Source organism: Hyaena hyaena, unplaced genomic scaffold (assembly GCF_003009895.1).
Source record: "Hyaena hyaena isolate Hyena2069 unplaced genomic scaffold, ASM300989v1 scaffold_179, whole genome shotgun sequence".
In the NCBI taxonomy this organism is placed as follows: Eukaryota; Metazoa; Chordata; class Mammalia; order Carnivora; family Hyaenidae; genus Hyaena; species Hyaena hyaena.
In genome coordinates this window covers 2,495,182-2,523,124 of record NW_024080812.1, presented here as the reverse complement: position 1 = coordinate 2,523,124, position 27,943 = coordinate 2,495,182, and the positions used below count along the sequence as shown (strand labels likewise).

At 36.0% G+C, this 27,943-nt stretch overlaps 1 protein-coding gene across 1 annotated transcript in view; it reads left to right on the top strand.

Annotated features, from left to right (window-relative positions):
• Positions 1–27,943, top strand: part of GPHN (gephyrin) — a gene marked incomplete at its 5' end in the record, with an annotated part of 348,385 nt that overhangs the window by 269,972 nt on the left and 50,470 nt on the right. Inside the window, 4 exons of the mRNA XM_039240741.1 lie at positions 3,721–3,840; positions 5,914–5,972; positions 7,025–7,178; positions 20,710–20,831. Of these exons, the coding sequence (XP_039096672.1) occupies positions 3,721–3,840; positions 5,914–5,972; positions 7,025–7,178; positions 20,710–20,831 (455 nt within the window). The remainder of the gene's footprint in view (positions 1–3,720; positions 3,841–5,913; positions 5,973–7,024; positions 7,179–20,709; positions 20,832–27,943) is intronic.

Sequence of the window (27,943 nt, the reverse complement as noted above, 5' to 3'; positions counted from 1 at the left end):
TCTAGGTCTCTCATCTTCAATTGAGTCAATTCAACAAATGTTGAATCAAACATACCTACTATGTGTACCAGGCACTGTGTTGGGTTCTAGGTATATGAGGTAGATTAAGATATGATTGCTACTCTTAAGGAGTTTACATCCAGGGAGAAGACAGGATATAAACTAAATATAATATAATATATATTAAGTGCTAAACTGATGCTATCAGTCATGTACTGTGGAGCATAATAGAGAGGTTGAGCATTTCATCCTAGGAGGATTAAGAAAATAACATTGGAGCTGGACCTAAGAGATCTTTACAAAAATGGAAGTGAGAAAAGGACATTCCAGGCCAAGAGAATAGTATAAATCAAGACACAGAGGTATTTTAAAAAATTGCACAAATTGCTGAGGGAACTACAAATAGTTTGTGGTAGTCACAGCCTAGTATAAATACACAGGTAACATTTTAATAAGGGCCTTGTGAACATCTTAAACTTTATTTACTAGTTAAGACTTCCAACTGTACTAGAGAACTAGGAACACAAGAAAAGTCATGAAACTTAAAAATTGCTAACTTCTTGTAAGGTTGATGGAAAAAAAAGATGAAAACTACAAGAAAATGGGGTTTTTATTCAAATTACTTGTGATGTCCTTTATCTATAACTAAGGTATTATACAGACTTTATAGCAATCTCAGAGATCTTATAAAAGCCAAATTGCTCACTTTTTGAAAGTACATGCACGTAAGAACTGTGTACCATTGTTTACAAAGAAACAGTGATTTACGAAATGCTTTCTTGGTGTACCAAAATACTCGGCCTTAAATCACTTTTAGTTTGTTTTGGTGCTACTGATTAGCACTAGACACTCAAAGAAAATATTACATGACTATAAAGTGCTATCATTGGGCAAATCTCAAAAATCTCAACTTATATTCTCATTAAAGATAAATCAGTGTTTTAATCATTTTTACTTTATATAAAACATATAAGGCATAGCAATACAAATAGAGAGTGAGTTACTCTTAAAGAATTGTTACTCTTAACAATCTAAAGGAAGTACTTCATGTATCCCTGGAGTTTTCAACTGATTGCATTCAGTTGAGGTTTGTATGTCTACTCTAAGTGGATATATAAACATATTTATATATATTTATATATTTATAGATATATAAATGTTTATTTATATAAATAAACATTTGTATATCCAGTAATATCTTTTACATTGGATCTCATATAAGTGAGCTGGTAGGAAGTCTTCACTAAGCTTAGAGAGGAGCCAATTTTCTTAGTACCATACAGAAACACCTCTTAAGAGTTGGTTTAAGGCAAAAAGTAGAGAAAATTACAGGTACAATCACTATAAAACTTAAAGTGAATTTACAGAATATGGTACATTGAGCCTGACTAAATTAAGGCAGGGCTTCAGGTTAACACTTTTCAGCTTAAGAAGCAACTGCCCTGAAACTCATTTTAGGATTCACTTTCTGCCTTCACCAAAAAGGCACTTTCAGCAAAAGAAAGACCTGGTTAGACCTATATTAAATATCTTTGCTCCATAGGCTCTTAAGATAGTTTTAGCATTAGTACCTCTACTAAAAAATACGTATGTCATATCAAAACTTTAATGCTTTTCATCAAAAATCACTGCACTGCAAATTAGTCATATATAGTAGATTAAGAGATGTCCCAGAAAATAAATAACATAGGGGTTGAATTTTTTTTTTAATTTTAATGCATTGGGCTCCAAGCTTTTCATTTGAAATCCTATGCAGCATCATGGTAGAAAATTACATAAAAATGTAACCATTCTTAAAAGCCTGGAATATCTTTTATTCAAATAACAGAATAAAGGGAAAGTTCAATGCCAGAGCTGATCCCAAGAATCTCTTTTGTCAGTAGCTATGGGTTAAAAGCATGGAGAACACTGGAGTTATAAGCCAAGAAGGATGGGATACTTCATGTAATTTTCAGCTACTGAGATCATACATATTTGTTCATTCATTCATTCTAGAAATATTTATTCATAACCAACTTTGTGCTAGACACTTTCTAGGATTTGGTATGATAGAGCAATAAATATTTGTGGAAAATGGGTGATTAAAGGGACTATACCCAAGAAATAGAAGTTAAGGGAAACAAAAGAATGTTAAGCACCTGGGTGCTAACAACAGTGATGCTCCATTACCAACCACCTCTAGATCTGAAGGGCAAAGAGCAGGAGTGGTACGTGGACCAGAGGGGATTGATAACTATGGGAATGGGCTACCTAATAGAAGCTGTAGCCCTCAATGATATAGCCATCACCAAACTGCAGCCCAGCAGGGAAGTAGCAAGGGGAATAAAAACCCTACTTTCTCTCTCTCCTACCCTCTAATCTCTTGTGGACCACTCCCAATGGCTGAACCTAACCAGAACCCAGAGTGATGGGAACCTGGTTGAAATAGTCCATAGAGGTCAGCCTTCTGGGCATGCCACAGGATCGAAAATGATGATGTGATCAGAGAGGCAACAAAAAAATAAATCCCTGTCTTTGTACAGTTTATATTCTAGAATGTAATAATGCACTTAACACTGTACTTCGCATAGATTGAAGGGTTTGATAATTTTAGCTATTGGTGGTATTATTTGCAGCACTAATATTACTTAAAGAAGATTTTTAAGACTTTTCTAATAAATAAATTTCTGGTTTTACTTTGTACATCTGGTAGAGAGATATTTTCCCTTAACCACTCCCTAATTTTTTTTTAATCTGGTAGAAAATATATATAACATAAAAATGTATGATTTTAACCATTTTTAAGTATAGTTCAGTAGTTTTCAGAATATTCACATTGTTGTGACCTAGGATTTTAAGTATTTATGAAGCAGATATCTTTGGAAAGACCTCTTTCTCATTGAGAAGTTACATTATCTCAGAATTTTCTTTTAAGGGAAATTTGAAGCATTCCTTTTCCCAACTCTGACCTAAATCATGGCATATGACAAGTGAGACTTCTGAGGCCAAATCAAACCTATCAAATGGATCTTATAGAAATATGCTTTTCTCTACACTAAGGGAAGTTTGCAGGGCAAGTCCTGTGGTCAGTCTCTTGTACCATCTATATGATAGTTAAGGCAATGAAAATTGCCTTAGATATAAATGTTTAACCCAAATCATTATAGACATTGGAACCATTTTTGAATTATTTAATTACATCTTCTAGATTTTTATTATTAAAAAGTGAACTAATATGTTTCAGAACTATTTTCAAGAGAAATAATTGAAAATATTTTTCTGGCTTATATTTATTAAATCAAAAAGTTTAGTTATTAAGTACTATATTTCTTAAACATCAGAACTTCAGTAAATGAACAACATGCTAGTTTTTCATAATTGTCTTTCATAAAATCACATTGCATGGCATTTTTTTTTTCTTATGGACACTCAAATCACATACAGGTATTAAGAAAATTCACATGATTTAAGTTAGACACAATAGTAGCAAATGTAAGTGACAGTTCTTCAAAAGGAAAACAGGACATCATGAAAGACATCTAATGGTCACTACCTTAATCAAGTTAAATCCTATTTGGTGTAAATGCATCTGTTTGTGGATAGTTTTTATTTACATTGGACCAAAATGAGTGAGAGTATTAGATTTTCCTTTTATGGTTTGTTTCTAAAAATATTACATCTCCTGCAGACTTTTCCTTTGCAACAGCAAATCAATTCTTTCTTCCATGTTTGTATTTCCAGCCGACTCAAACAGTAATGCCAGGACAAGTCATGCGGGTTACAACAGGTGCTCCAATCCCCTGCGGTGCTGATGCAGTAGTACAAGTAGAAGACACCGAACTAATCAGGGAATCTGATGATGTACGTCATCACCAGGTCTTACGGCTTTGTTCCTATGGCAGTGTTATAAATGCTCATTTTCTGCAATGTTTATAAGATTAATCCAGGGTTTTTTGGTAATGTTAACATCTTACATTGTAATGTACAGATCTCCAGTAAATAGGAATTGCCTTAGATTTGAAAATCTTTTGGTACAAGAAATGTTTTTACGATCATTACCATGATTATGACAGAATTTGAGCCATATTTGATCCAAGAAATTTCACATGCAAACAAAGAAAGAAACTACCTCCAAATAGAAGAACAAAATTATTAATTGTTGACATACCTTATAGCTAAGAAATTTGTTCATCAACATTAGCTTTGGGGCACCTGGGTGGCTTACTTGGTTAAGTGTCGAACTCTTGATATTGGCTCAGGTCATGGTCTCATGGTTGGTGAGATCAAGCCCCACATCGGGCTCTGTGCTGTCAGATTCTTGGGATTCTCTTTCCCTTTCTCCTCTGCTTGAGCACTCGCTCTAACTCTCTCTCCCTCTCTCTCTCAAAATAAACAAACATTAAAAAAAAAAAAAGGACTAGCTTCTAGGGGAAAAAAAGACTAGCTTTTGATAAAATGTGAAGGAGAATTTAATGAAAAAGAATTTAACAGAAATTCCTCAACATTACACTAAGCCAAGCATTTAAACCAAATAACCTGTCAGCTCTGGTTTTCTATAATTCAGAAAAACCTCTGTCATCAAAAGATAGCCTAGAAATATTAAATACATGTCTATATGTCAGTGCCCCCTCTATTGCCTACAATAAAGGTCTCTGGGAATTTTTTCTTTGTTTTTTTTTTCTTTTGTTGTTTTTTCGTTTTTGTTTTTGTTTTTTGTTTTTTGTGGGGTTTTTTTTGGTCTAAGCAGGCCTTCATTTCACTGAAACTAGCAGCAATTATTGGAACCAGAGGATCAGCCACTAATAAAAGAATAGTTTCAACTGAGGTTTTAATGATTGGCTATCTTAACTTGTTTTTTGAAGAAGTTTAAGATATTTTATATCTTAAAAGGTAGAGCTAAAAATAAATAATATTCTTCTGGGCTGGGTATATAGAAAAATTTGGACATGCTGAGAGATAAACACTTTTCTTGATCTGGGATTTTCTTCTTAATTACTTTCCCACATAAAAGGTTTATAAAATTCAACTCTTGGCATGCAGATCACATTACTTGCTATTAAAACTGTCCAGCAGATTTATTGGCATCAAAGAAGCCAGCAGAGCATTGAAATCCAGAACACACACATCCACAGACTCTGCCACATGACAAGACACAATTCCAGCGTCACAATATTATCCACGGCCCATTAATGTAAAATTAATGATCACCATTAATTTACAGAAACCTACTGCCAGGCAAACTGCAAGCCCTTCACCGAAATTTCTATAGATATTTGGAAAACTTGGCCTAGTATTGAACCTATGATTCATGGGAACAGAAGAGACCGGTTATTTCCATGAGCGTTCACTGTATCTATTAGGTAGCCATATAGGTGTATCTTTTGTTTTCCCTTGAGAACACTGCTTACAATGTAAGATCCAATATTTGAATTGGTATATTTTTCAAAAGCATGAAAATTATGGGGGGAAAGTCTTTATTTATTTATACCTTGGCATCAAACCTAATTTTTTAGGAATGTGTGGTAGAGGGGCGCCTGGGTGGCTTAGTCAGTTAAGCGTCCGACTTTCGCTTAGGTCATGATCTCGCGGTTTGTGGGTTCGAGCCCCACATCGGGCTCTGTGCTGACTGCCAGCTCAGAGCCTGGAGCCTATTTCAGAGTTTGTATCTCCCTCTCTCTCTGACCCTCCCCTGCTCACGCTGTCTCTCTCTCTCTCTCCTAGAAATAAATAAAAATATTAAACAAAAAAAAGAAAGGAATGTGTGGTAGAAATTCATCATGTTCAAAATGTTTAGCAAAAAGTTCTCTGTTTCTTTATCTCTGTATATATTCTGGACCTATCTGATGATAAAAACATCTGGTTAGCTAAATTGTGTTGATCAAACAATCCATTAGATTGTTCTGTTTGAAGTTACATGACTTGTTCTTATTATAGGGGACTGAGGAACTTGAAGTACGAATTCTGGTGCAAGCCCGGCCAGGCCAAGATATCAGGTAAGTTCATAACATACAGAATGCACAGCCAACTTTTGTTTCTACATGATCATGAACTTAAAAGAGGATGGCTATTATAAATTTGCAGCTCAGTCAATTAGCCATTAGTGTTCAGGACTTTTAACAAGTAGTAAAATGAATTTTCTTAATTCTACATCTCATGTCTGCTCTGCCTGCTTTTTCATAAACGTGGTAAAGGCAAATGAAATAGTCAAAAGCAACATGTGAAAGAAGTAAAGTCATGAGCCCACTTAATCCACAGTTAATCCTACTCCTAGATAACCCAGAGTTACCTAACTCTACCCCTAAATAATCCAGAATATGGTATCAACACAGGTAATCCCAGAACTAAGTTTTTATGCAATTAGATGATAGCCCCTCCTCTACTGACTATCAATAATAATTTGCTACTGTTTATATACAAAGATGAGATTACTGTTTTACCATAAATAGTGCATATACTTTATTTTTCTTACACTGGAATATGTTTGCCCTGATCCCGTCAATATAATTTGCTGAAATGTCTTTATAACAAAGCTACAATTTTCACATCCCTCTGGCAGGAAGCCAAGTTGAATGGACTTCTGCAGGCACAGATCTAGGTCAGCCTAAGTTGTCCAAATAGAAATGATCTCAGTGGTAACCTCATTAGTGTTATTCTTCTCACCTTAAAGTTAACAAACTATGGACCTCTTATTAATGCCACTAGATATTTTCATATAAATTCTTACATCAAAAAAAGTCTGCAATTGGTGTTTTTGGCTGTAATGTGGTACAAAGCAATTTGTAAAATAGTTTTCAAATGTGAAGTAACATATTCCTTTTTAGCAGTAATAGATAGAACTCCTATTTCTCTCTTCTATTGTGTGATTTAAATTTTTTATTAAAAAAGCATTGAATTTTTAGAAGCTTTTTATTTTATTGTTCTGTTCTTACCTCATCTCTTGACTTTTTTCTCCTCTTGAGTGTGTCCTCCTTCTCTGACACTAAAGTTAGTTGAAAAAAAATATTATTCTCAGTCATACTGCTTATGGTTCTGCTTTGACTTTCAGACCCATCGGCCATGACATTAAAAGAGGAGAATGCGTTTTGGCCAAAGGAACCCATATGGGCCCCTCAGAAATTGGTCTTCTGGCAACTGTAGGTGTCACAGAGGTTGAAGTTAATAAGTTTCCAGTTGTTGCAGTCATGTCAACAGGGAATGAGGTAAAAAATAAAAAAGAGAGGGGCGAAGGGGGGTAGGTGAAAAGGTAATTAGACCTTCAGACAAAAATATTTTTGACCTCTGTCTGTGTTGTAAATAGAACATTGTGGATTATAGATTTTGCCACATTCCTATATAATAGGGAAATAAATTAGCCTTAGAATAGTTCAAGAAGAAGGAGGAAGAAATTACATACTGAGAAATGCTCCCTTCCATTTATTAGAATGAAATATTACAACCAATGGCTTTTCTATACACTCAGTACGTATAAGCAAAGGATATTGGCTGCTACCTATAGATATTCAACTGTGAAAATTTAGCGCTCAGTCTATTAGGACAATAAATTGTGTCTACCCACCTGCTGAGGTGAAGGGTCACCTCTATGTGGGAAATAACCAATGAATTGGGACACAGTGGTTAGATCTTCTTGCTGGAAGTTCCATGTGATTCTTAGTCACCAGCAAAGACTTGATAACCTATTTTTTCTTTTTTTTCTAAAGATAGCTTCTCTAGTAGCATGCTTCTCAGAATATGTCAAATGTCATTTCAGCCCTGATTTAGGATAGGGAATTTAGCCAGTCTTTCTCTGACAACTCTTGAAAAATTGCCTGTTCCATGTTTTTCTTTGGTTATACAAAAATTCAGTTGGAGGATCTAATGAAACTGGGACTATTGAAAACTGGGTGTGCTAGGGGCGCCTGGGTGGCTTAGTCAGTTAAGCGTCCGACTTTCGCTTAGGTCATGATCTCGCAGTTCGTGGGTTCAGGCCCCGCGTCGGGCTCTGTGCTGACTGCCAGCTCAGAGCCTGGAGCCTGTTTCAGTCTGTGACTCCCTCTCTCTCTGACCCTCCCCTGCTCATGCTGTCTCTCTCTCTCTCTTCTAGAAATAAATTAAAAAAAAAAAAAAACATTAGAAAAAGAAAAGAAAAAAGAAAAATGGGTGTGCTAGTAATTCAAAGCCTAAGAGCAGATCAAAAACTACAGAGATTTATTTAGACTTTACACCTTATTATTTTCAAAAAGATAGGATTATCTATCAAAATATAGGAAATAGGAAAAAATAGGAAATCTATATTTTGAAATTAACAGGATTTCTTTTCTCTCTCTTTTAACCCCCTAATTTTATTCTGAAAATAAGCCATTTATTTGTAACATTGTTTTTAATTTCTTAAAGTCTTAGGAATGAACATTTTTCAAAGGTCTCTCCATTACCCTTATAGCTCTTTTGGACAGGGCAAAAGAAAGGAATAAAAGATTTGTTTTGCTAATGGACAGATGAACCAGTATTCTAGACCCTGTATAGATGCACTGGTCATTCCCTAAAATTATTGATTGACCCAAAACAAACATTCTTTTTTTATTTATTTATTTATATTTAGAGAGAGAGCAAGTGAGGGAGGGACAGAGAGAGGGAGAGAGAGAATCCCAAGCAGGCTCCACGCTGTCAGCATGAAACCTAATGCAGGGCTCGATCTCACAAACCTTGAGTTCATGACCTGAGCCAAAGTCAAGAATCAGATGCTTAACCGACTGAGCCACTCAGGCACCCCCCCAAAACAAACATTCTTTTCAATTGGTATACATAGTGATGTTTTTAATATCCCTAGGACTGACACTTGTGGTTAGCATCAGACAGAAATTTCTGTTAAAGTGGTTTATTTAATGAACTATTCTTATTTGTGATTATTTATATCCTTTGTGCATCTCACTGAGCTCAGGGGGCTTGGGAAAGCTAAAGATAATGAGCAAATTCATAAGTAGTTATTACATAACTTTGTTTAACCTGTATTTCTTGTATTCTTCCTAATGTTTTTATAGGACTGGGGTATATTCTCAATTATCCCCTAGAGTACATTGGTAGTACTTTTTTAAAAAATGTACTATTGTACATTCTATATTAAAACTATTTACTAGTGATAAAGAAAAGTGATGGGGTAGAATAGAGATGATACTTAGATCATGGAATCTAAGGAAGAATTTGTAGTCCTAGCTCCCTGCCTCCATAGGCTTGATTATCTTTGGAGAGGCTTTGATAGGTACTGTATGACTCTGTTCCCCTACTTTCTCTGGCCTGCTGTACTTACTATGGTTTTCCAAGGGAATAATGCATCTAAATTCTCTATAGCTTCACATTCTTTCCCTAGTTCCATCCAAGGTGAGCCGTTCTTGTGACTCTCTATGATTGTATAATTTATTTCAACAAATGTTTATTGGTTACCTCTATACCAATATACCAATATCTAAACTGGGGATAAAAGAGATGAATAAAGCATAGTATCTCTTCTGGAGGCTTGAGGTCTTTGATAGACAGAAATAATGAGAAGAAATATAAATTTCAGAGAGGTTGAAAGAAATTACACTTGTCTATTAATGTGGCAAGTCTATAGCTTAATCAGTCACAGTACATGCTTCCCTTAAGTACTAACTGATTTCCACTGATATGTGTGGCTTCACATATGTCCACTTTTTAATCCAGTGTGGTTTATTGGTAAGCAGAACAGTGGCCTGAGGCAACCCAAAGAATGCCATATAAGATGTCTGTCTTTAAAACCTGCCCAGTATTTTATGAATTCATGTGTTCGGGATAAGGGAATTATTTCAAAATTGAAGAGGTACAGTCATTTTTTTTTTATTATTTCTGAGAGAGAGAGACAGCGTGAGCAGGGGAGGGTCAGAGAGAGAGGGGGACACAGAATCTGAAGCAGCCTCCAGGCTCTGACCTAGCTGTCAGCACAGAGCCCAACATGCGGGGCTCTCAACCCACAATCAGTGAGATCATGAACTGAGCTGAAATCGAACACTGAGCCACCCAGGTGCCCCGAAGAGGTACAGTTATGAACTATAAATAATACAGAACAGCCAATGTAAACATTTGTTGGTTTCAACAAATTATGTATGTTAACATTTAGGTGATACCATCCAGTAATTATGTAATTGTGAAATACACTTCCAGCCTCATGCATTCGTTCAATAAATATTCATTAGACATCTATTACATGCTGGAATGACCATCAGGGATCATCTTAACTAAACATCAGACTTCTATAAGATGTGAATACACTGTATTATGAACCAGTTTATTTAAAAGGATTTTGAACAGGAAGCTCAGTGTCCAGTAGGGCTGCATCAGATTTTCATCTTTGGTGGAACTAGTCCTCTTAACCGTCTACACAGCCTTTCAAGAGCTATTATCTTTTTTCAAGTGACATTCAGGTACAAGGGAACAAGAATTATGCCAAGAGAGTATGGGAGCTACCAACGTAGAAGCATATCCTACATAGGAATAGGAATCAATATATCTTTTTTTTTTTTTAAATAGTTTACTGTCAAATTAGTTTCCACATAACACTCAGTGCTCATCCCCACAAGTGTCCTCCTCTATGCCCATCCCTCCTCCCCCCCACATCCATCAGTCCTCAGTTTTTGTCAGCATTCAAGAGTCTCTCATGGTTTGCCTCTCTCCCTTTCCCCCACCATTTTCCCCCTTCTTCTCCCCCATAGCCCTCAGTTAAGTTCCTCCTATACGTGCAAACATATGATATTTGTCCTTCTCTGCCTGACTTATTTCGCTCAGCATAACACCCTCAAGGTCCATCCATGTTGCTACACATGGCCAGATTTCATTGTTTCTCATTGCCATGTAGTAGGAATCAATATGTCTTATAACAGTGTTAGGCAGCTACCAGGGTCCCTACAATGGAAATGTCTGGATACAAGTGTCACCACATTCACAAAAGCTCAAAGCTGTGGCTTTCCACTAGGGATTTATAATTCATTTATAGTTCCTTCTAGTCCATATCCATGTTACCAATCAGAGATTATTTTTGCCATAAGAATTGCTGCCTAGTAACAAGCTGATATTTCATCTTTATCAAGTTTCCAGGAGAACAGAGCTAGAAAGTTAACCCAAGGTCAAATTTGTCCTTAGAAATGGAAAAAGTTTGTTAATTCTTTACCCTCACATAAGAGGATGCATTGTCTGTAGCAAATTAGAAAATAATAATAAAACTGACTACAAATAATTCTGCCTTTTATTATCACCATGCACTAGCAATTCTAAGCAATGTCAGTGGCAAAATATTATTCTCCACTGGAGCGAACCATTTCCACTATCCCTCCTTATTTAATATACTACCATACTGATGCCAGGCACTGTTCTGACTGCTCAGGATATAGCAGCAAACAAGACAGACAAATTTCCTGTTCTTACAAAATTTATATTCTGATGGAGGTGGGGTAGAGGGAGATAGTCAATGAACAAATAATCATCAATGATATAAAGAAAAATAAAGAAGGGTAAGATGATAGAGACTGGTAGTAGAGGAGGTATATGCCACATATTATCTGTTGAAACCTACCCTACATCAGCCATTTCATACTCTCCCCTATACAATAAGGCTAGAAGCCTGAAAACCCAATTTCCTGGACTCTCTTTCCAGCTGTGGACCTATTGGTTTTGGCTTTGGGATGTATTAACACAATATTAGAAGGTGGAAGGAAGTTAGCAGAAGTATAAGTGCCCCAACCCTCAGTAACATCACTTTCTCCTAATAGCCCTAGAGACAATGGTGACTTCCTGCAGTTACTGATCTTTGAAAACACACTTTTTTCCTTTCTCCAACCCTCCCAACACATTTTTACCCAATTCTCTGTATTAAATCCTTTCTTCCCCCACTCCCCTGAATTTGAAATACCTAGAGGAGTTGGATTTCCTTTCCAGAACTGACTGACTGACAGTCTTCTATTTAATATGGGGTAATCAGGTCTTACTGATGAGGCAAAATTAGGCTGGAAATCTGAAGGTATTAAGGGTGTGTGCCATAAGGGGAATTGAGTTCCAAGCAGAGGGAACAACAGAAAGAAAGGTTCTGAGATAGGGTGTATGCTTGTCATGTTTGAGGAACAGCAAGGAGGACAGCAAGGCTGAAGTATGGAGGCAAAGGAGCAAAGTAAAAAGAGATGAGGTTGGAGAGATAATAGAAATTAAGACCATTTAATTCTAAATAGTTTGAGGAAGGGAAACATAACATGAAACATAACACTTCTTAAATTTTTCGATGTTTACTCTGGCTTCAACATGACATGGCATACAGAAAAGGAAACAAGCAAGGAGACTAGTTAGATTTGTAATATCCAGGAAATTATTTCCTACCAAATATTTCCTATTTGGAAATATTTTGAAGATAAAGCCAATAGGTTTTGCTAGTAAATTCAAAGTAGAACTATATAAGAGAAAGTGAGGAGTCAAGGTAAAACTCCAAGGTTTTGACCTGAGCATTTCTAAGGATTGTTATCACTTACCCAGGTGAGAAAGATTGGACAGCAGAAATCAGGGTTTCTGTTTTGGACAAATTAAGTTTGAGATACTTTTTAGAAATCCTTGTAGAAATATTGAGTAGGCATTTGAACATATTGTCTGGAGCTTAGGAGAAAATTAGATCTAAAGATACACATTTGGAAGTTATCAGCATATACACACTATTTAAAATCATGAGACTAGATACTAAAGTCACATAGGAAGTGAATATAAATAGAAGATAGGAGATACAAATTTTACACTTAGGAGGCAGCTATATCTTCCTTCTTTTTTCCAACCTTCGTACTATCCAGTTTTGTTTTTCTTTTGTTTTTATACTTCCCAGTTTTATTTTCTAATTTTGACTCTTGATGCATTCATCCTTTATTCATCAAATACATTCCGATGCCCTTAAAACTATAGATGGTGACCTAAAGGCCTTTAAACTGGACATCAGTCAGCTAGTTGCCATTAGTCAGGAAGTCAAGACTGAATGCTTATTAACTCGTTACTCAAGTAGAAGCAATAATTACTTCTTTAGTAGGTACTTGCTCTTCTAGTTTTAAGTGTACTATTTCAGTCATTTTCAGCCATATTCCAAAACTTGTTTATTCATTTAATCCTTTCTCTCTCTCTCATTCACTCTCTATCACATATACACACACATACACACAAATACACGCACGTGCATGTACTCACACAGAATTAAATCTATTCATCTCCACTATGTGTTTGCTTACTCTATTCTATCTTTTATCATTTTCTTGACCACCATCAAAAACAGATGCCTGTACAAACAAGCTTTCTAAAATATAAAGTCTCTCTCAAATCTTTGTATACTTTTCAGGGCCCTCCACAAGCAGCTGCTATTACAAAACTATATTTAACCTGACTAATAAGAGAAGGAACAGGAAGTTGAGTATCTAGTGTGACCAATACCACTATGTACTTTATGATTATAGCAACACCATGAGGGTAGTATAATTATCCTTAATTTTAAGGAAGAGAAAATGGAAGCTCAAAAACAAAGCAATTTTCCCAACATCATCTGTTTCGTGTAAGAATAGAGCCTGATTTCACAACTAAGTCTTCTGGCTGTAATGACTTTTTTTCTTTCCTGTGCCACAATGCTTCCCACAGGAATCTCCTTAAATTTCATATCTCCAGCTTTTCGATGGCAGCCCTGAAACCTATTAGGTTATTTTTTAACCTGTCAGGTTAGTTTTTACTGTCATTAGTTTCTTCTAGCTATACTGTACTTATTGTCCAGATTAAAGACTATGACTTACCACTTTAAAGTTGCTCTCACTAACACTTCAGATAGCCTCACTCATTTAATCTATTCCTTTGCTTTCTATGCTAATACCTAAACTGGTTGACTCTATCCTCTACTGTCTCCATTTCTACTTCCAAGCAGAGAAACATTACTGAAAAAAATTAATAGAACTGTGATTACCTGACCAAGAACAATTTTCTGGCATTTAATGTCAACCTGGTATTTAAAGTTGTTTGGTAATCCTGCTGTCACTGTCTTGTTGATTTCCTAGCACATTACCCCTGTGGATAGTTCATTCATACATTCTGTACCTCCTTTATACCAGTAACAGCCCTTCTTTCCCACACTTGGCAAATGACCTCAACACCTTTAATGGAAAAAATGAAACTAAGAAATATTTGTCAAACTGAACTAAATGAGGGCTCCCTCATCTTTTTTTAAATCAAAAATTTCCTCATTCCTTTAGCTATCTTCCTTTCCTCCAATCTAAAAGGAAATGATATTTCTAAGAACAATTCCTCTACTTCTACCTATACATTCATTCTTTCTCACCTTCTTCAGAACTTTGGTTTCTAAATTATTTTTTCTGTGTCTTTGATTACTTTCTCTCTAGTGGCTCATCTCCCATCTATATCCAAATATAAAATGATTACCACTGTCATAAGAAGACCTATCCTTAAACACCCTATTGCCTCCTTGAGCTACTGCACTGTGCCCCTCCTACTGACTACTAGGTTTGTGCAAAGAGAGGTCTGCATTCATTGCCTTTTCTTTTTCACTATCCACTTAAAACAACAAAAAACAACAACAAACGAAAAAAAGAAAAAACGAAACTCCCAAATCTGAGTAGTGCCCCTTTAGCACAGAAACTGATTTCCTGAAGAGGGTAATAACTCCTAATCTCCATATCCTGCTCTGGTATTTATCCTCCCTAACCTATCTATACCATTTAGTATCAGTGACATTCCTCACCTACCACTTTGAAACTGTCTCTTTTCTTATATTCTGTGATTCTGTGTGAAAAATGATCAACAAATTAAATATCTAACAATAGGGAATTGATTAATTATGATACATATAGTAGAACTGTTTATAGCCATTGATGCATTATAGACATATATCACTGTCATTGAAAGATATTTGTGATATGCTATTTAAGTGAAAAAAAACCCAGATAATAAAACAGTATTTATGGCACTGTCTCATTTTTACAAATGGCACAATCAGATCGTTTTTGCTTGAAGGATAATATTCTGTTTTCTACCAAAAACTAAGCATATTCACTACCTTGCACAAGCATTCCTCTATCTTCATATATCCTTTTTAACCTGTTAATGATGGTTACTCTAACCTGTAAATGATGTTTGTAATAAGAGCATGGGTGCATTAAAGATTACATTGCCCACAATGTAATGTCCAAAATGATTTGTCAGTTACTCAAATTAATATTTGTTAAGGTCTTAGAGTTAACAAGGATTTGGCTTTTAAAGTTTAATTTCAGGGGCACCTGGGTAGCTTAGTCAGTTGAGCATCCGACTTTGGCTCAGGTCATGATCTCATGGTTTGTGGATTTGAGTCCCATATCAGGCTTTGTGCTGATAGCACGGAGCCTACTTTGGATTCTCTGTCTCCCTCTCTCTCTGCCTCTCCCCTGAGTATGCACTCCCTCTTTCTCTCAGAAATAAATAAATATTTTTAAAAATTTTTTGATAAAAAAATTTCATATAAGATCTTACAATTTAATAAAGCCTTATAATAATTTATCCTGTAGAATGAAAAATATATTTTTCCTCAACCCTTCTAATTTCTCAAGTTCTAAATTTTTTGCCTCTGTAACAAGACAGATTAACAAGTGAAAAAGCATATATATATTTTAAAGTTTTATGTGACATAAGAGCCTTCATAAGAAAATGAAGACCTGAAAAAACAGTCAAACCTGAGCATTTTTAATTAGACTTGATGAGGAGTGGAAAGTCATGGAAAGATATGATAGGACAAAGGGTTTGAGGAAAGTGTAGTAAACTGAGGGAAAATTAGCAAGACTTCTTGTTAACTTGGATTCTTCTGTATCCCTTCATCTTCAGAGGGAAGGATGCTCCCTTCCTCCAGGCATAGGGAGGGCACCTCTCATATGAAGGTTTTATCACCTGCGTAAGGGGGAAATCCTTGCACATTCCATTTCTCAAATTCCTTCAATTTGAAATTGCCATATTTGGGGGTGATAGCATGCCTTGGTGTAGCATGCCTTGAATCTCATCAGCCTCTTTTCACAGAGACATTCCATATCATCATTCTCAGATTTAGATGAATAAAATTTTTCTATTTTGTAGCAAAACTAGGAAAGGAAATTTAGAAAATTAAAATTAAACTAGCATACATTTCTAGTATCATTTTTATATGCTGCTAAAGTCAGGAAAGAAAACACAGGACAATTTTTGAAACAAGATTATCAAATCTGTCTAATTCATGAAAAGAGTCATCACAGTGGAAATAGAATGTGGACTTTTTTCAAATACAATTTGTAAACCTCTGTATTTATTTTTTTTTAATTTTTTAATGTTTTATTTATTTCTAGGAGAGAGAGAGAGAGACAGCTTGAGCAGGAGAGGGTCAGAGAGAGGGAGTCACAGACTCTGAAACAGGCTCCAGGCTCTGAGCTGGCAGTCAGCACAGAGCCCGACGCGGGGCTCGAACCCACGAACCGCGAGATCATGACCTAAGCGAAAGTCGGACGCTTAACCGACTAAGCCACCCAGGCGCCCCTAAACCTCTGTATTTATAAACCAAATTCCTAAAAGATTCCTTAAGTTATGTTTGAAAGCTCTGAATGTTCTTTTTTCTCTCTTATAACCTAGTAACCAGGGCAATTAGTTTAACTCTCAATTAAACCTTTAATCAAAAGCTATTTAAAATAAGAACATGCTCCTTTAGAACTTATAATCTGAATTTTTCTTTCAATGTGTTACATCTGTTTACCTGGACAATCTATTTCTAAGGTGTGTGTCCATAATAACTAGAATTGGTTTTTGATCAATTAATAAGTATTCTAGAAAAAGGAGAAAGAAAAGTAGGAATGTATAAGGGAGCTGTTTGCAGTGGATATGGAGTTAGTGACCACTAGAGAAGCCTAATTATCTTCCCTTTGCAAAGAAGGGGAAGGTCTTATGCAGACAAACCCATTTCAAAACATAAAAAAAGGGAAAGTGAGTCGTTATAAAGAATCTCAGGCCCTTTGACAATTCATTCAAGACAATTGATAAATCTTCGGATAAATCTCCAAAGAATAGAAACAAAGAAGGATGTTTCTTAAAATAAATTAAGTCATTCTCTTTTAGAAAGGTGACAGAGAACTTCCTCATGAGGATTTAACAAAAGAATTTTAAATTTTTTACATTTTTATTTAAACTTCATTTTGAAACTCTGCATAACAGTAAAAATGCTAATTACTGAATATTCAGAATTGTATTTCTGAAGAAAAATAAAACAAGCTAGAGTTATGCCAGGACTTACAACAATTTTATTATTAGATGAACCCATGAATTGGAAAAATATTGCTTATATATTATGTCTGAAGGGCTTAGCACTAAGACTGAATCCCTAACAGCTGACCCTAAAAATCAGCAGGAATGGTTAGAGAAGAGATCCCTCCCAAAGCCAATTTCTCAAACATAAACAAAGAAAAGTTCTTACAGACACACAAGAATTTAGCCAAATAAGCTACATCGTGTTTGTTGACAAAGATGAGTAGTATCAAATCAATGCTTTAACACACCTTCACAAGGAAAACAAAAATTTGTACAGATTTGATCAAATAACCAAACAGTCCTGGGAACCTTATTCTTACAACAAACAAAATAGATATCAGTTGTCTTCAGGAGCTCAACAAAAAAGGATCAGGCCTTAAGGAAGTGCTGGACTTATCATCATAAAGAATCTCTGGAACAAAGAGCCTCGAGACTTCAGTGAAGTCCAATGTAACTAATATGCGAATACTCATAGGAAGAGGTCTTGTCTGTGTCTTGGTGGGACCTCAAGGAATATCAAAGTCTTGATACAACAACCATCAGGGAAATTTGTTGATCATACAAAGCTGTACAAAAATTCCTGAGTAAGGGAGAGCATCACATCACCATGGCAGAGTCCCAGCAGTGCCACAGAAGGAGGATATTACAGAAGGGTATTTACAGAATTTTGAGAACTGAGGTTGGTCATGAGAACTGGGGGTGGTTTTAAGGCAGAAGTTAGTAAGTGAAGTCTAGCCAAAGACTGGTCAGATTTTATAAAATAGGTGAGTTGCTGAAATAGTCTTATCTTTGGAGCACATGAGTCCATGTGGAGTTATCATGGTCTCAATTTGTCCATGATCTTGGGGTAGATAAGTCTTTTTATCAAGTTTAACAAGTTTATGTTAAAAAATTTGACTTAAGATAGTTGTTTGAGTTACATGTCATGGTTTAGTACAGTTTCTCTATTATACAAATAATAATACAGTTTTGCAAGTTGATGTTTCAGTTTTATTTCTCAAAAGGAAAGAGTTTGTAGGTATGATAGCCAATTATAATGATTTACAGACATTTAGACACTGAATATCAGAAATGAAGGGATAGAGTCAAGGAGGAAATGTTATTAGGATGTTCTTAAGATTGTGATCTTTGGGAAGATGGTGGACTACAAAAGGAAATAAAAAGAATCAAAGTTTAAATGTTTGAAAGACAGTAGCACCATTAATAATAACAGAAACAGGAAATTGAAATTAAATATATGGTAGTCAGGAAAATAACAAGGTATGGAGATAATGGATTATGTGTTGTTTTACTTTGGGTTTTTTTTTTTCTTTTGTATTTTAACTGTGACAGATTTCAGGCATCATTCCAAAGATGACCAGATATATAAGATAACCAAAAAATAAGATTCACTTTTTTTTCTTAAATAGTTTATTGTCAAGTTAGTTTCCATATAACACCCAGTGCTCATCCCAGCAAGTGTAAGATTCACTTTTAAAAGGAAATATTGTGAATTTATTCTGGTATATTCAGCATTATACTCCCATTCAGTTCTGTTTTTCCTTGAAAAATACTTGAAATGCACTGTAAATCCCACACCCTCATTTAACTAGGTATTATTTCATTATGTCAGTTTTACAGATAAATGACTAGTTCTCCAATGATCTCTAATGGTTCTGTTATTTCTAGAACTGTTTGCAGCAAAATAACAGAAAGGAACTTGAATAGCAAAGAAAACACCCTAAAAACAGGGCTCTTGTTTAGTTGGTCAGTACCCTTTTGTGGGAAAAAAAGAATTATATAACCATATAGTTTTCTTTCTGAAGCAACTTGCTGATTAATGGAGTTAAAGAACTGTAAGTCATGGCCTTTATAAAATTATAATGACTTCAATAACTGTGTGTTAATTAAGATCAGAAAATTAATCTATATTAGCACTGCAATAGCAATTTTCCAAGCTCTGCCAGACTAAGGATGAAAGTGGGTTGCAATGTCACATGGCATCTGATTAAGTTAAATTAATGCAGTATTTGAAGGGAAGACTCCCAGGTGACACTAAGATGATCAGAGTTTTTCGCTAGCTATTTTAAGAGGAAAGTTGATTGCAAAGCTACTGCTTTTCTAACATAAAGCCAAAGGTCCTGCCACATGGTATCAGAATGAAGATTGAAGGGTCTAGGGGTTATTGTTTGGGAGAACTGAGATATGAAGCTCTAGGTATTGGCCATATTAACAGGCTAAGTATCTAAAACGTGCACACTTGCCTTCAACTTCCTAAGATAATATTCCAGATTTTCTCACTCCCAAGATGTATTTTTATTCATGTTGTATTTCTAAAATCAAGGTGCATCTTAAAATTGATGTATAAATTAAAGTTGTATGTTGGTGTGTCTGCATATGTTAAGGACCCCTTCTCTTAAATATGTTATAATCTGATCTAAATCTGTATTCACATTATAAGCTAATTCCATCTATACCAGCATCTAGGAATAAAATATGAAAATAATTGGGGTAAAATAGGTGCCCTTTAAATGTCATTTTTCATGAAGGAAGATAATCATATTTATTATATATTTACCCACATTAACTGAGTGTTCATTACTTCAGTCAATCCTAACAACTACTTTTCAAGGTGGTTATCATTACTATATGTTATAAATAAGAACATTAAGGCATAATGTGTTTAGGTAACTTGAATTGGAATGTCTGAATCCCAAGCCCTTCCTACTATACCACACTGCCTCACTGAAACCTCCTAAGTTTCCAATAAATTTTTTCATAGACATAATGGTAGATGTCTTTTTTTCATAGACATAATGGTAGATATTGAATCTCTAAAAGGTGATTCCATTCAGAGTCATAGGATAATTGTGCATAGTTCTAGTTAAGTATTACTTGTTTAAATTTGCTAGTAAAGAGACAAGACACCTGTCTCCCTCTCTTTCAAGTAAGTTAAACTTCTTTGATACTGTTGATCCCACTTCAGAGAAGAGATCAGAAAGCTTATTTATAAACAGTTGTTTATATTTTCTTCGGACTTGAGAATATCATGTCACAAAGTCCTTACCTCAGATGTTCTCAGTGAAAGACAAACTGGAAAAGAATATTGGGAGGGGAAAAGAATGTTGTTTTATTTAGTTTGCCCCTATGAGCAACCACTGGAAATGCCAATCTACAAACCACTATTGTCAAATTATAACCAACGCAGGTGTGATATTTGGCCTGCTGTTTAGTCACCATTAAATTTCTATGTGCTTTTGAATTCTGGAGGAACTTTTTTTTTCCAACCTCCTATACACCCTATTCAGGGACCCTTTGAGCTTGTATCTTCTATGTGCCAGATACTGTTGTAGGTGTTAGATATGCTAACCTCTGCTTACTAGATCTATTTCTTTCCCATTAACCATAAGCAACATTATCCTAAGAGAATAATTTGTGGTGATTTTTTTGGCTTTGTAGCTGCTAAATCCTGAAGATGACCTCTTACCAGGAAAGATTCGAGACAGCAATCGATCAACCCTCTTAGCAACAATTCAGGAACATGGTTACCCCACAATCAACTTGGGAATTGTGGGAGACAAGTAAGTATTGGATATTATTTGGAAGTTGTTTGTACGAATTTGAATTTGGGAGTAGTAACTAAGTAGAATTGTTGCTGAAGAGACAGAAATTTAATACAATAATTTCCACTAATCTCATTCTTCAGAAGCCAAAAAATTATGGACATGTCTATGTCCTTTGGGGACAGACATTTACCTCAAATGCCTATTACAACAGGAGAAATACTTTTGCTCTCCTTTAGGCATGTTAAGTTTACAGGGATCTTTTTTGATAGCATTGGCTTTACTCTAATGGAATTAATGGTGATGGTATTTCTATTCACACGCACTTGTTTCAAGAAAGGCAGGAAAGGGGCGCCTGGGTGGCCTAGTCGGTTAAGCATCCGACTTTCGCTTAGGACATGATCTCGTGGTTCGTGGGTTCGAGCCCCGCGACAGGCTCTGTGCTGACTGCCAGCTCAGAGCCTGGAGCCTGTTTCAGAGTCTGTGACTCCCTCTCTCTCTGACCCTCCCCTGCTCACTCTGTCTCTCTCTCTCTCTCTCTCTCTCCTAGAAATAAATAAAACATTTAAAAAAAAAAGAAAGAAAGAAAGGCAGGAAAGGGGCGCCTGGGTGGCCTAGTCGGTTAAGCATCCGACTTTCGCTTAGGTCATGATCTCGCGGTTCGTGGGTTCGAGCCCCGCGTCGGGCTCTGTGCTGACTGCCAGCTCAGAGCCTGGAGCCTGTTTCAGTCTGTGACTCCCTCTCTCTCTGACCCTCCCCTGCTCACTCTGTCTCTCTCTCTCTCTCTCTCTCTCCTAGAAATAAATAAAACATTTAAAAAAAAAAGAAAGAAAGAAAGGCAGGAAAGACATGGGTAAGAAGATTAAAAAAAAAAAAAGAATGTCAAAATTATCACTAACTGCTCCTCTGTAGTTTTAAGTACAGTTGTTTTCTAGGACTTTTATATTAATTATTATAGCCTTATGTAACCCAAGTTTCTCCAGGCTTCATTCACCCATCTATAAGTACAAAAGGAGGCACATTGACTAGAATTGCCCATCTCTAAGAGCATATTACCCCATATTCTAAATTAACTTAGCCCTCTGCTAAACTCCCCAAGGATTTCTGTAACCTTCCAACCTGTGATCAAGATCAAGTCCACTTTTTCTGAACACCCCACTACCATGCAGCACTGCCACACAGCCCTCTCTCACCAGGATTTCCAGTTCACAAGAAACATGCCTACTTTTAGTAATACTGAAACATCAACCTGGTGGAGACAAAGCTCAGAGACAAATCTAAGTGATGGATAGTTTGATGTGTCGGTCACCCATAACTGCCCCTTTCTCTCTTATAAGCACCTTGTCACTGAGTAAAGCTTATTATATCTGGAGCTTTCTTCCCCAAGACAAGGTAAGAATTTCCCAGCAAATGTACTTTTGAAGAGGCTCCACCTTACCATTTCACAGAGTATGCTCTGATACCTACACCCCAGTTTAAGCTCAAACTGGACACAACACAGTCCAAGCCTTAGACACAGCATTTTGCCAATAACATGAAAAGGAGTTGCTTTTATGTTCTTTCACCTTTCAAAGTTCTCTTCTTTCTCCTAGTTTTTTTCTTTCTCTGAGAATATTGGAATATTTTCAAATGTCATTGTTTTTAAAATCGTCACCTTTGTATTAACTTGGATGCTTAGTTCTAGAGATGCCCATAGATAAGTAGCCAGCCAACTGAGAACTCATGCTGGTGAAGACAGAGTCACAGGTTACTTAGTATCTCTTTGACCCAGGCTCCCTAGCCTTTGGAAGAGAGTAGAAATAACCCACTGAAAAAATGGGGGGGGGGGGGTGCAGGGGGATGAGTGGTTACATGAATTTGAACCTGACCGTTAACCTGTCCTTTTTTTTAACTTTTTTTTTAAAGTGTATTTATTTATTTTGAGAGAGAGAGAGAGAGCACTGGAGGGTAGAAGGAGATAGAGAATCCCAAGCATGCTTCGCACTATCAGTTCTCCAAGCCTGATACAGGGCTCCAACTCAAAAACCCATGAGATCATGACCTCAGCCAAAATCAGGAGTCAGATCTTTAAACAACTGAGCCACCCAGGCATCCCTAACCTATTGTTTCATATAAATTTCAAGCACCCAAAAGTTATCCTGACATAGGTACACCTTTACAGAAGACAAAAATTAACTTCCCAAAAGAGATAAGAGGAACCCAAGAGTTCCAAAAGCACAGAGTAGGTCCTGAAACTCTAGGGAACCACTCACCAGATTGTTTAGGATTTGTTTCCCAGCTATAACTGGCTCTGGCCTTGCCTACAAGTATATTAATGGGCTCTAAGAAATAGTATAAGGTAACAAAATAAGCACTATTGTGTGTATGTCATTTTTACCTTGAGCTTTTCTAATCCTGTTCACTCTTCCTATTTTTGCATTTTTGTATATAAAAATAAATGCTTACTTGATATACTGTATATGCTGCCATTACACCATTGAAGGCCTCGTATGTTGATATGCTAATATTTAATTGTCTGAGGCCCTCACTGTTGATTTATCATAGACATTTACTAATAATATCGATATTACATGTAACTCCAAAATGTTCTTTGAAAACAGCACATAAAGAACAATAAAACTATAAGCAAGATATAGGCAGTTCTGAGAATATACCAATCTCTAGTGCATATCCTTTTCTTAAATGGAAATAAGTTCCAGAAAACTGAGAACCATTTTTAAAAAATACAATACAAATCTAGACTTTCTGCTATATTGAAGAGGGTTAAATGGTAAGAATGCAGAGGTGGAATGTGGGTGGAAAGAATTTATAACTGTTCTAATGGAAATGTGTGCTGGGAATTTAGCAAAGGAAACAAGGTACATTTAATCTGCAGCCTGTTGATACTCTGTGAAGGCTGCCTCCCTCTTCATTCTTCTGGATCCTATGTAGCCTTTTGCTAATGAAAGCAAATGTTATACAGAAACCTCTCTGTGAAGCTCTCCAGGGAAACAAGGGTCATGGGAGAAACTACACTTTCTTTAAAGCAGGGAGAGAAATAGCTCAAAAATGTCAGTAAGCCCAGAACCCCTACTCAGTTGTGACAGATAAGAGTAGGGTGTAAGAGCTCTATTCTTATATTTAAAATAAGGTTGGAGTCTGGTTTTTAAATTCTGTGATTCTACTTCTCAGCTCTTATTCTTATCACCATAATTATAATGATAAATGTTAAAATTGTAGAGTAAGACTCTATAACTTATTTATGTTAAATTAGGTAGAGTTTTTCCTTTGTTTATTGTACATTTTATTTAAAAAGGGGGTACAGTGAAAATTATGGGAGGGGTGCTTCAAATACCTGAGAGTTAACAACTGTATTTTAAAAGCATTCACTTATAAATATTTTGTGTGTATTAAAATATATTCCATGACATAGTTTCTCACAGCATGTGGAACACAATACTGTTGGAGTTCCTAGCAGTTTTTTTTTAAAAAAATAAAAAAAAATTTTGAAACGCAGAGATGTTAAATGAATTTGCACAGCGTTATGCAAGTTAGTGGCAGAGGTGAAAATGGAATCTAAGTCTTGAAATTTAACAATCTGCAATTCTTTCGTATCATTATGAAGACAAGATAATAACTACACATATGTCAGAAAGGAATCATAACTATGCACTACAGTGGTCAGTTTTTTTTATAAAGTTGCACTGTTAGCTAAAACATGAAGGATGAATAGAATTTGTATAGTTAGAAAAAGAGTGTGTTAATCAAGTAGGAAACATGCAATGAATAAAAAATAGAAAGGTAGAAAATAAAATACAGAAGTAAAAGTAAACAGCTAGCTACTCAAGTCAGGCCAGAATGATTAAAACAGGAGGTTTAGGTAGAAGGATAATGGAGTTCAGTTGGGTAGAAATTTGACCCCAGACTTTGAAAGGCTTTGCAATCCAGGCAGAACTACCCAATTAATTTATATTTGAAGCTTTTTTAAAAAGCAAAATTGACATAATAACCATTATTTTACAAAGATAATTTGACCAAGGTATATCACATGGGCTAAAGTTGGAGATGGACTAGGTATAAGAACAACACAATTTGTTTATTCATTGTTTAGCCAGTCAGGAAGTATTGGTTGTGTACCTATGAGAATCACCTACAGATCTTATTAAAAGTGCAGATTCTGGGGCACTGTGTGGCTCAGTCAGTTAAGCGTCCAATTCTTAATTTCAGCTCAGGTCACCATCTTGTGGTTCATGAGATCAAGCCCATGTTGGGCTCTGCACTATCAGTGCAGTATCCTGCTTGGGATGCTCTCTCTGCCCCTTCTCTTTTCTTTCTCTCTCTCTCTCAAAAATAAACATTTTTTAACGCTGATTCTGATTTAGCAAATGTGGGGTGGGCCAAGATTTTGCATTTCTAACAAACTCCCAAGGATACCAAGCTGTTGGTCCATGGATCACAGGAAATAACAAGGAGTTTTGTCAATTTGATCATGCATCTACTATGAATTTTAAGACAAAGGCTTTTGAAGATACAAAGCTGAAACAGAACCTACATCTTGCCTTTGAAATTACATGTACTAGAAATGTACTAGAAATTATAGACTAGTAATATAAATGTTTTTATAAAGTTCCAGAACTTAAACTCACATTTGAAAGTAGAATTTTTTAGGGGCGCCTGGGTGGCTTAGTCGGTTAAGCGTCCGACTTTCGCTTAGGTCATGATCTCGTGGTTCGTGGGTTCGAGCCCCGCGTCGGGCTCTGTGCTGACTGCCAGCTCAGAGCCTGGAGCCTGTTTCAGTCTGTGACTCCCTCTCTCTCTGACCCTCCCCTGCTTACACTGTCTCTCTCTCTCCTAGAAATAAATAAAAAAAAACATAAAAAAAAAAGAAAGTAGAATTTTTTAAGAGATTAAATCAAAGACATTGTGAAGGTTATTACATATAACAAAAGAATGTCAGTGTTAATTTATCTTCATCTGGATTACAAAGCCTCATCAAAATGGTATCTGACTATAAACACAAAAAAGAAAAATGCCTACAAAACCCAGCTATTAGGTCTCTCTACCACAATTTTACATTCCTCTCTAGCAATATACCATTTCCACTTCTTCATGTTTTATTTGTAGTTCATCCTTTCTTGATTTTTGTAGCTCCTCTTCCTATGCTCATTCCCTAAATTTAGAAGTCCTCATTGCTCCCTCTTGGCTTTCTGTCCTTCTAATTCCTAATGCTAATGACTCCCAAATTTCATCTGTCTTGAGCTCCATACCTAGAACCACCTCCTCCTATGTGCATCTTCTTTAAGTTCAATAGGCACTGCAAACTCAACCTGTCCAAAACTCAATTCACCATCCCCTCACCTCACTCACCACGTCTCCCCACTACTGCCCTGTTTCATTTCCTTTCATTCTTCTGTCTCAGTGGCTGCCTCACCACCTACCCAGTCACCCAAGCCAGAAGAAACCTAGTCAGGTCATTGCAGGTTCTCTCTTTGACTCACCCCTCTATTTAAGTCCTATAGATTTTCTCTTCTTGATATTTCTTCTCTACATTCTCATCCCTTCAGCCCTACTGTCCTGGCTTAGTTCAGGGCTCTATTTATTTTTATCTATACACACGAGACTCCGATCTTAACTGGTCTCCATTCCTCAAGTCTTCCCCTCTAACTCACCCTCTATTCTGATACCAATAAGGTACATATTCTATGCCTATGATAGAATTGGGGCTATATTAAATATGGATAAGCATATCCTATAATTCAACAAACTTTTTGAAGGGTTACTGTGTCGGGTACAGAGATCAATGGTACATTATTAGTAAGAATACAAAGAAGTTTTCAATTCTGAGCCTTTCTTCTCTTCCCTCCCTACCCAATCTACATCCATTTTCTCCAGACTCCTTATTACAAACATGTCAGTCTTCACTGAGTACCCATTAAATATAAATAGCACTGTACTACATTCTTTCACTTATGTACCTTATTTAAGCCTTTTGAAACAACAGAGCCAGATAAGTGTTTTTTAACCCCATTTTGGAGATAATAGTCCTAAAGCTTAAAAAAACTAAACTGTTCAGAGTCATGCAGCCAATAAAAGGCAGAGTAAGGAGTTCAACCCAGGCCTGTCTTAAGGTTCTTTCTAGAACCTTTTGTTCTACCATGCTACCCTTTTAACTGGAGTTAGCATCCATATTTCATTAATATTAAGGTTAATAAACTAAATAGGCTACATCTATTTTAATAATTAAAATCCCTTAGTAAATAGTAGCTGTGAACATTTCAAAAGCCAGAGAGAAAAATTTAGTTTAAATTGTGAATTACATATTAACTGTGTAGTTATAAATGAATTTTAAAGACTTGAGTTGCAGAATCCTAATCTTTAGATGATATAGAAATGAGGGAAATGACAGGAGAATTTATTACAGTATTCCTTTTATAATTTCTACCTTTCTTCTCACATCTGCTGGGGCTGCATTTGTGGTATTTGTTACATCTGGATAATTTGTTACACCAAGTTCATAGTATCTTCTGTTGGGGTGGGGAGATGAAGGAGAGGAGAAGAGAAGAGAGCATACACACAGTGTGAATATATAACACTTTGGTAGTCAGTGCTACATTTATTCAACTTACAAATGACCTAGATTCACAAAGAGCCAACCCTATTCTTATCTTTTCCCTATTCACCATGTAAAGCTCCTCAGTCACTATGTTAAAAGAAGGGAAAGGAGAAAAAGCATTTTGAGAAGTGAAAGAGGAGAAGGCCAGGAACAAGAACAGTTTAGTGGTACAATTATTCTCTTTGCTCCCTGATTCTCACAATATAGCCTATTTAGGAGAGATGTTTGTTAAGCTCAGATATCCCACATACTAGCTAAATGTGTTCTATTCACTTTGCTATACTTTCTGATAATTTAATATTTAAAGATCCAGTTGTGTTAAAAAGTATTCTACCTGAGAAAGAGTTTGCATATTAACATGAATAAGTTTAAACCACACATCCAACATCTGAGTAAATCTGCTGTCCTGAATGAACAGGAGTAAATCACTTAGAACTTGGAGTTCTTTTTTTTTTTTTTTTTAATGTTTTGTTTATTTCTAGGAGAGAGAGAGACAGCGTGAGCAGGGGAGGGTCAGAGAGAGAGGGAGTCACAGACT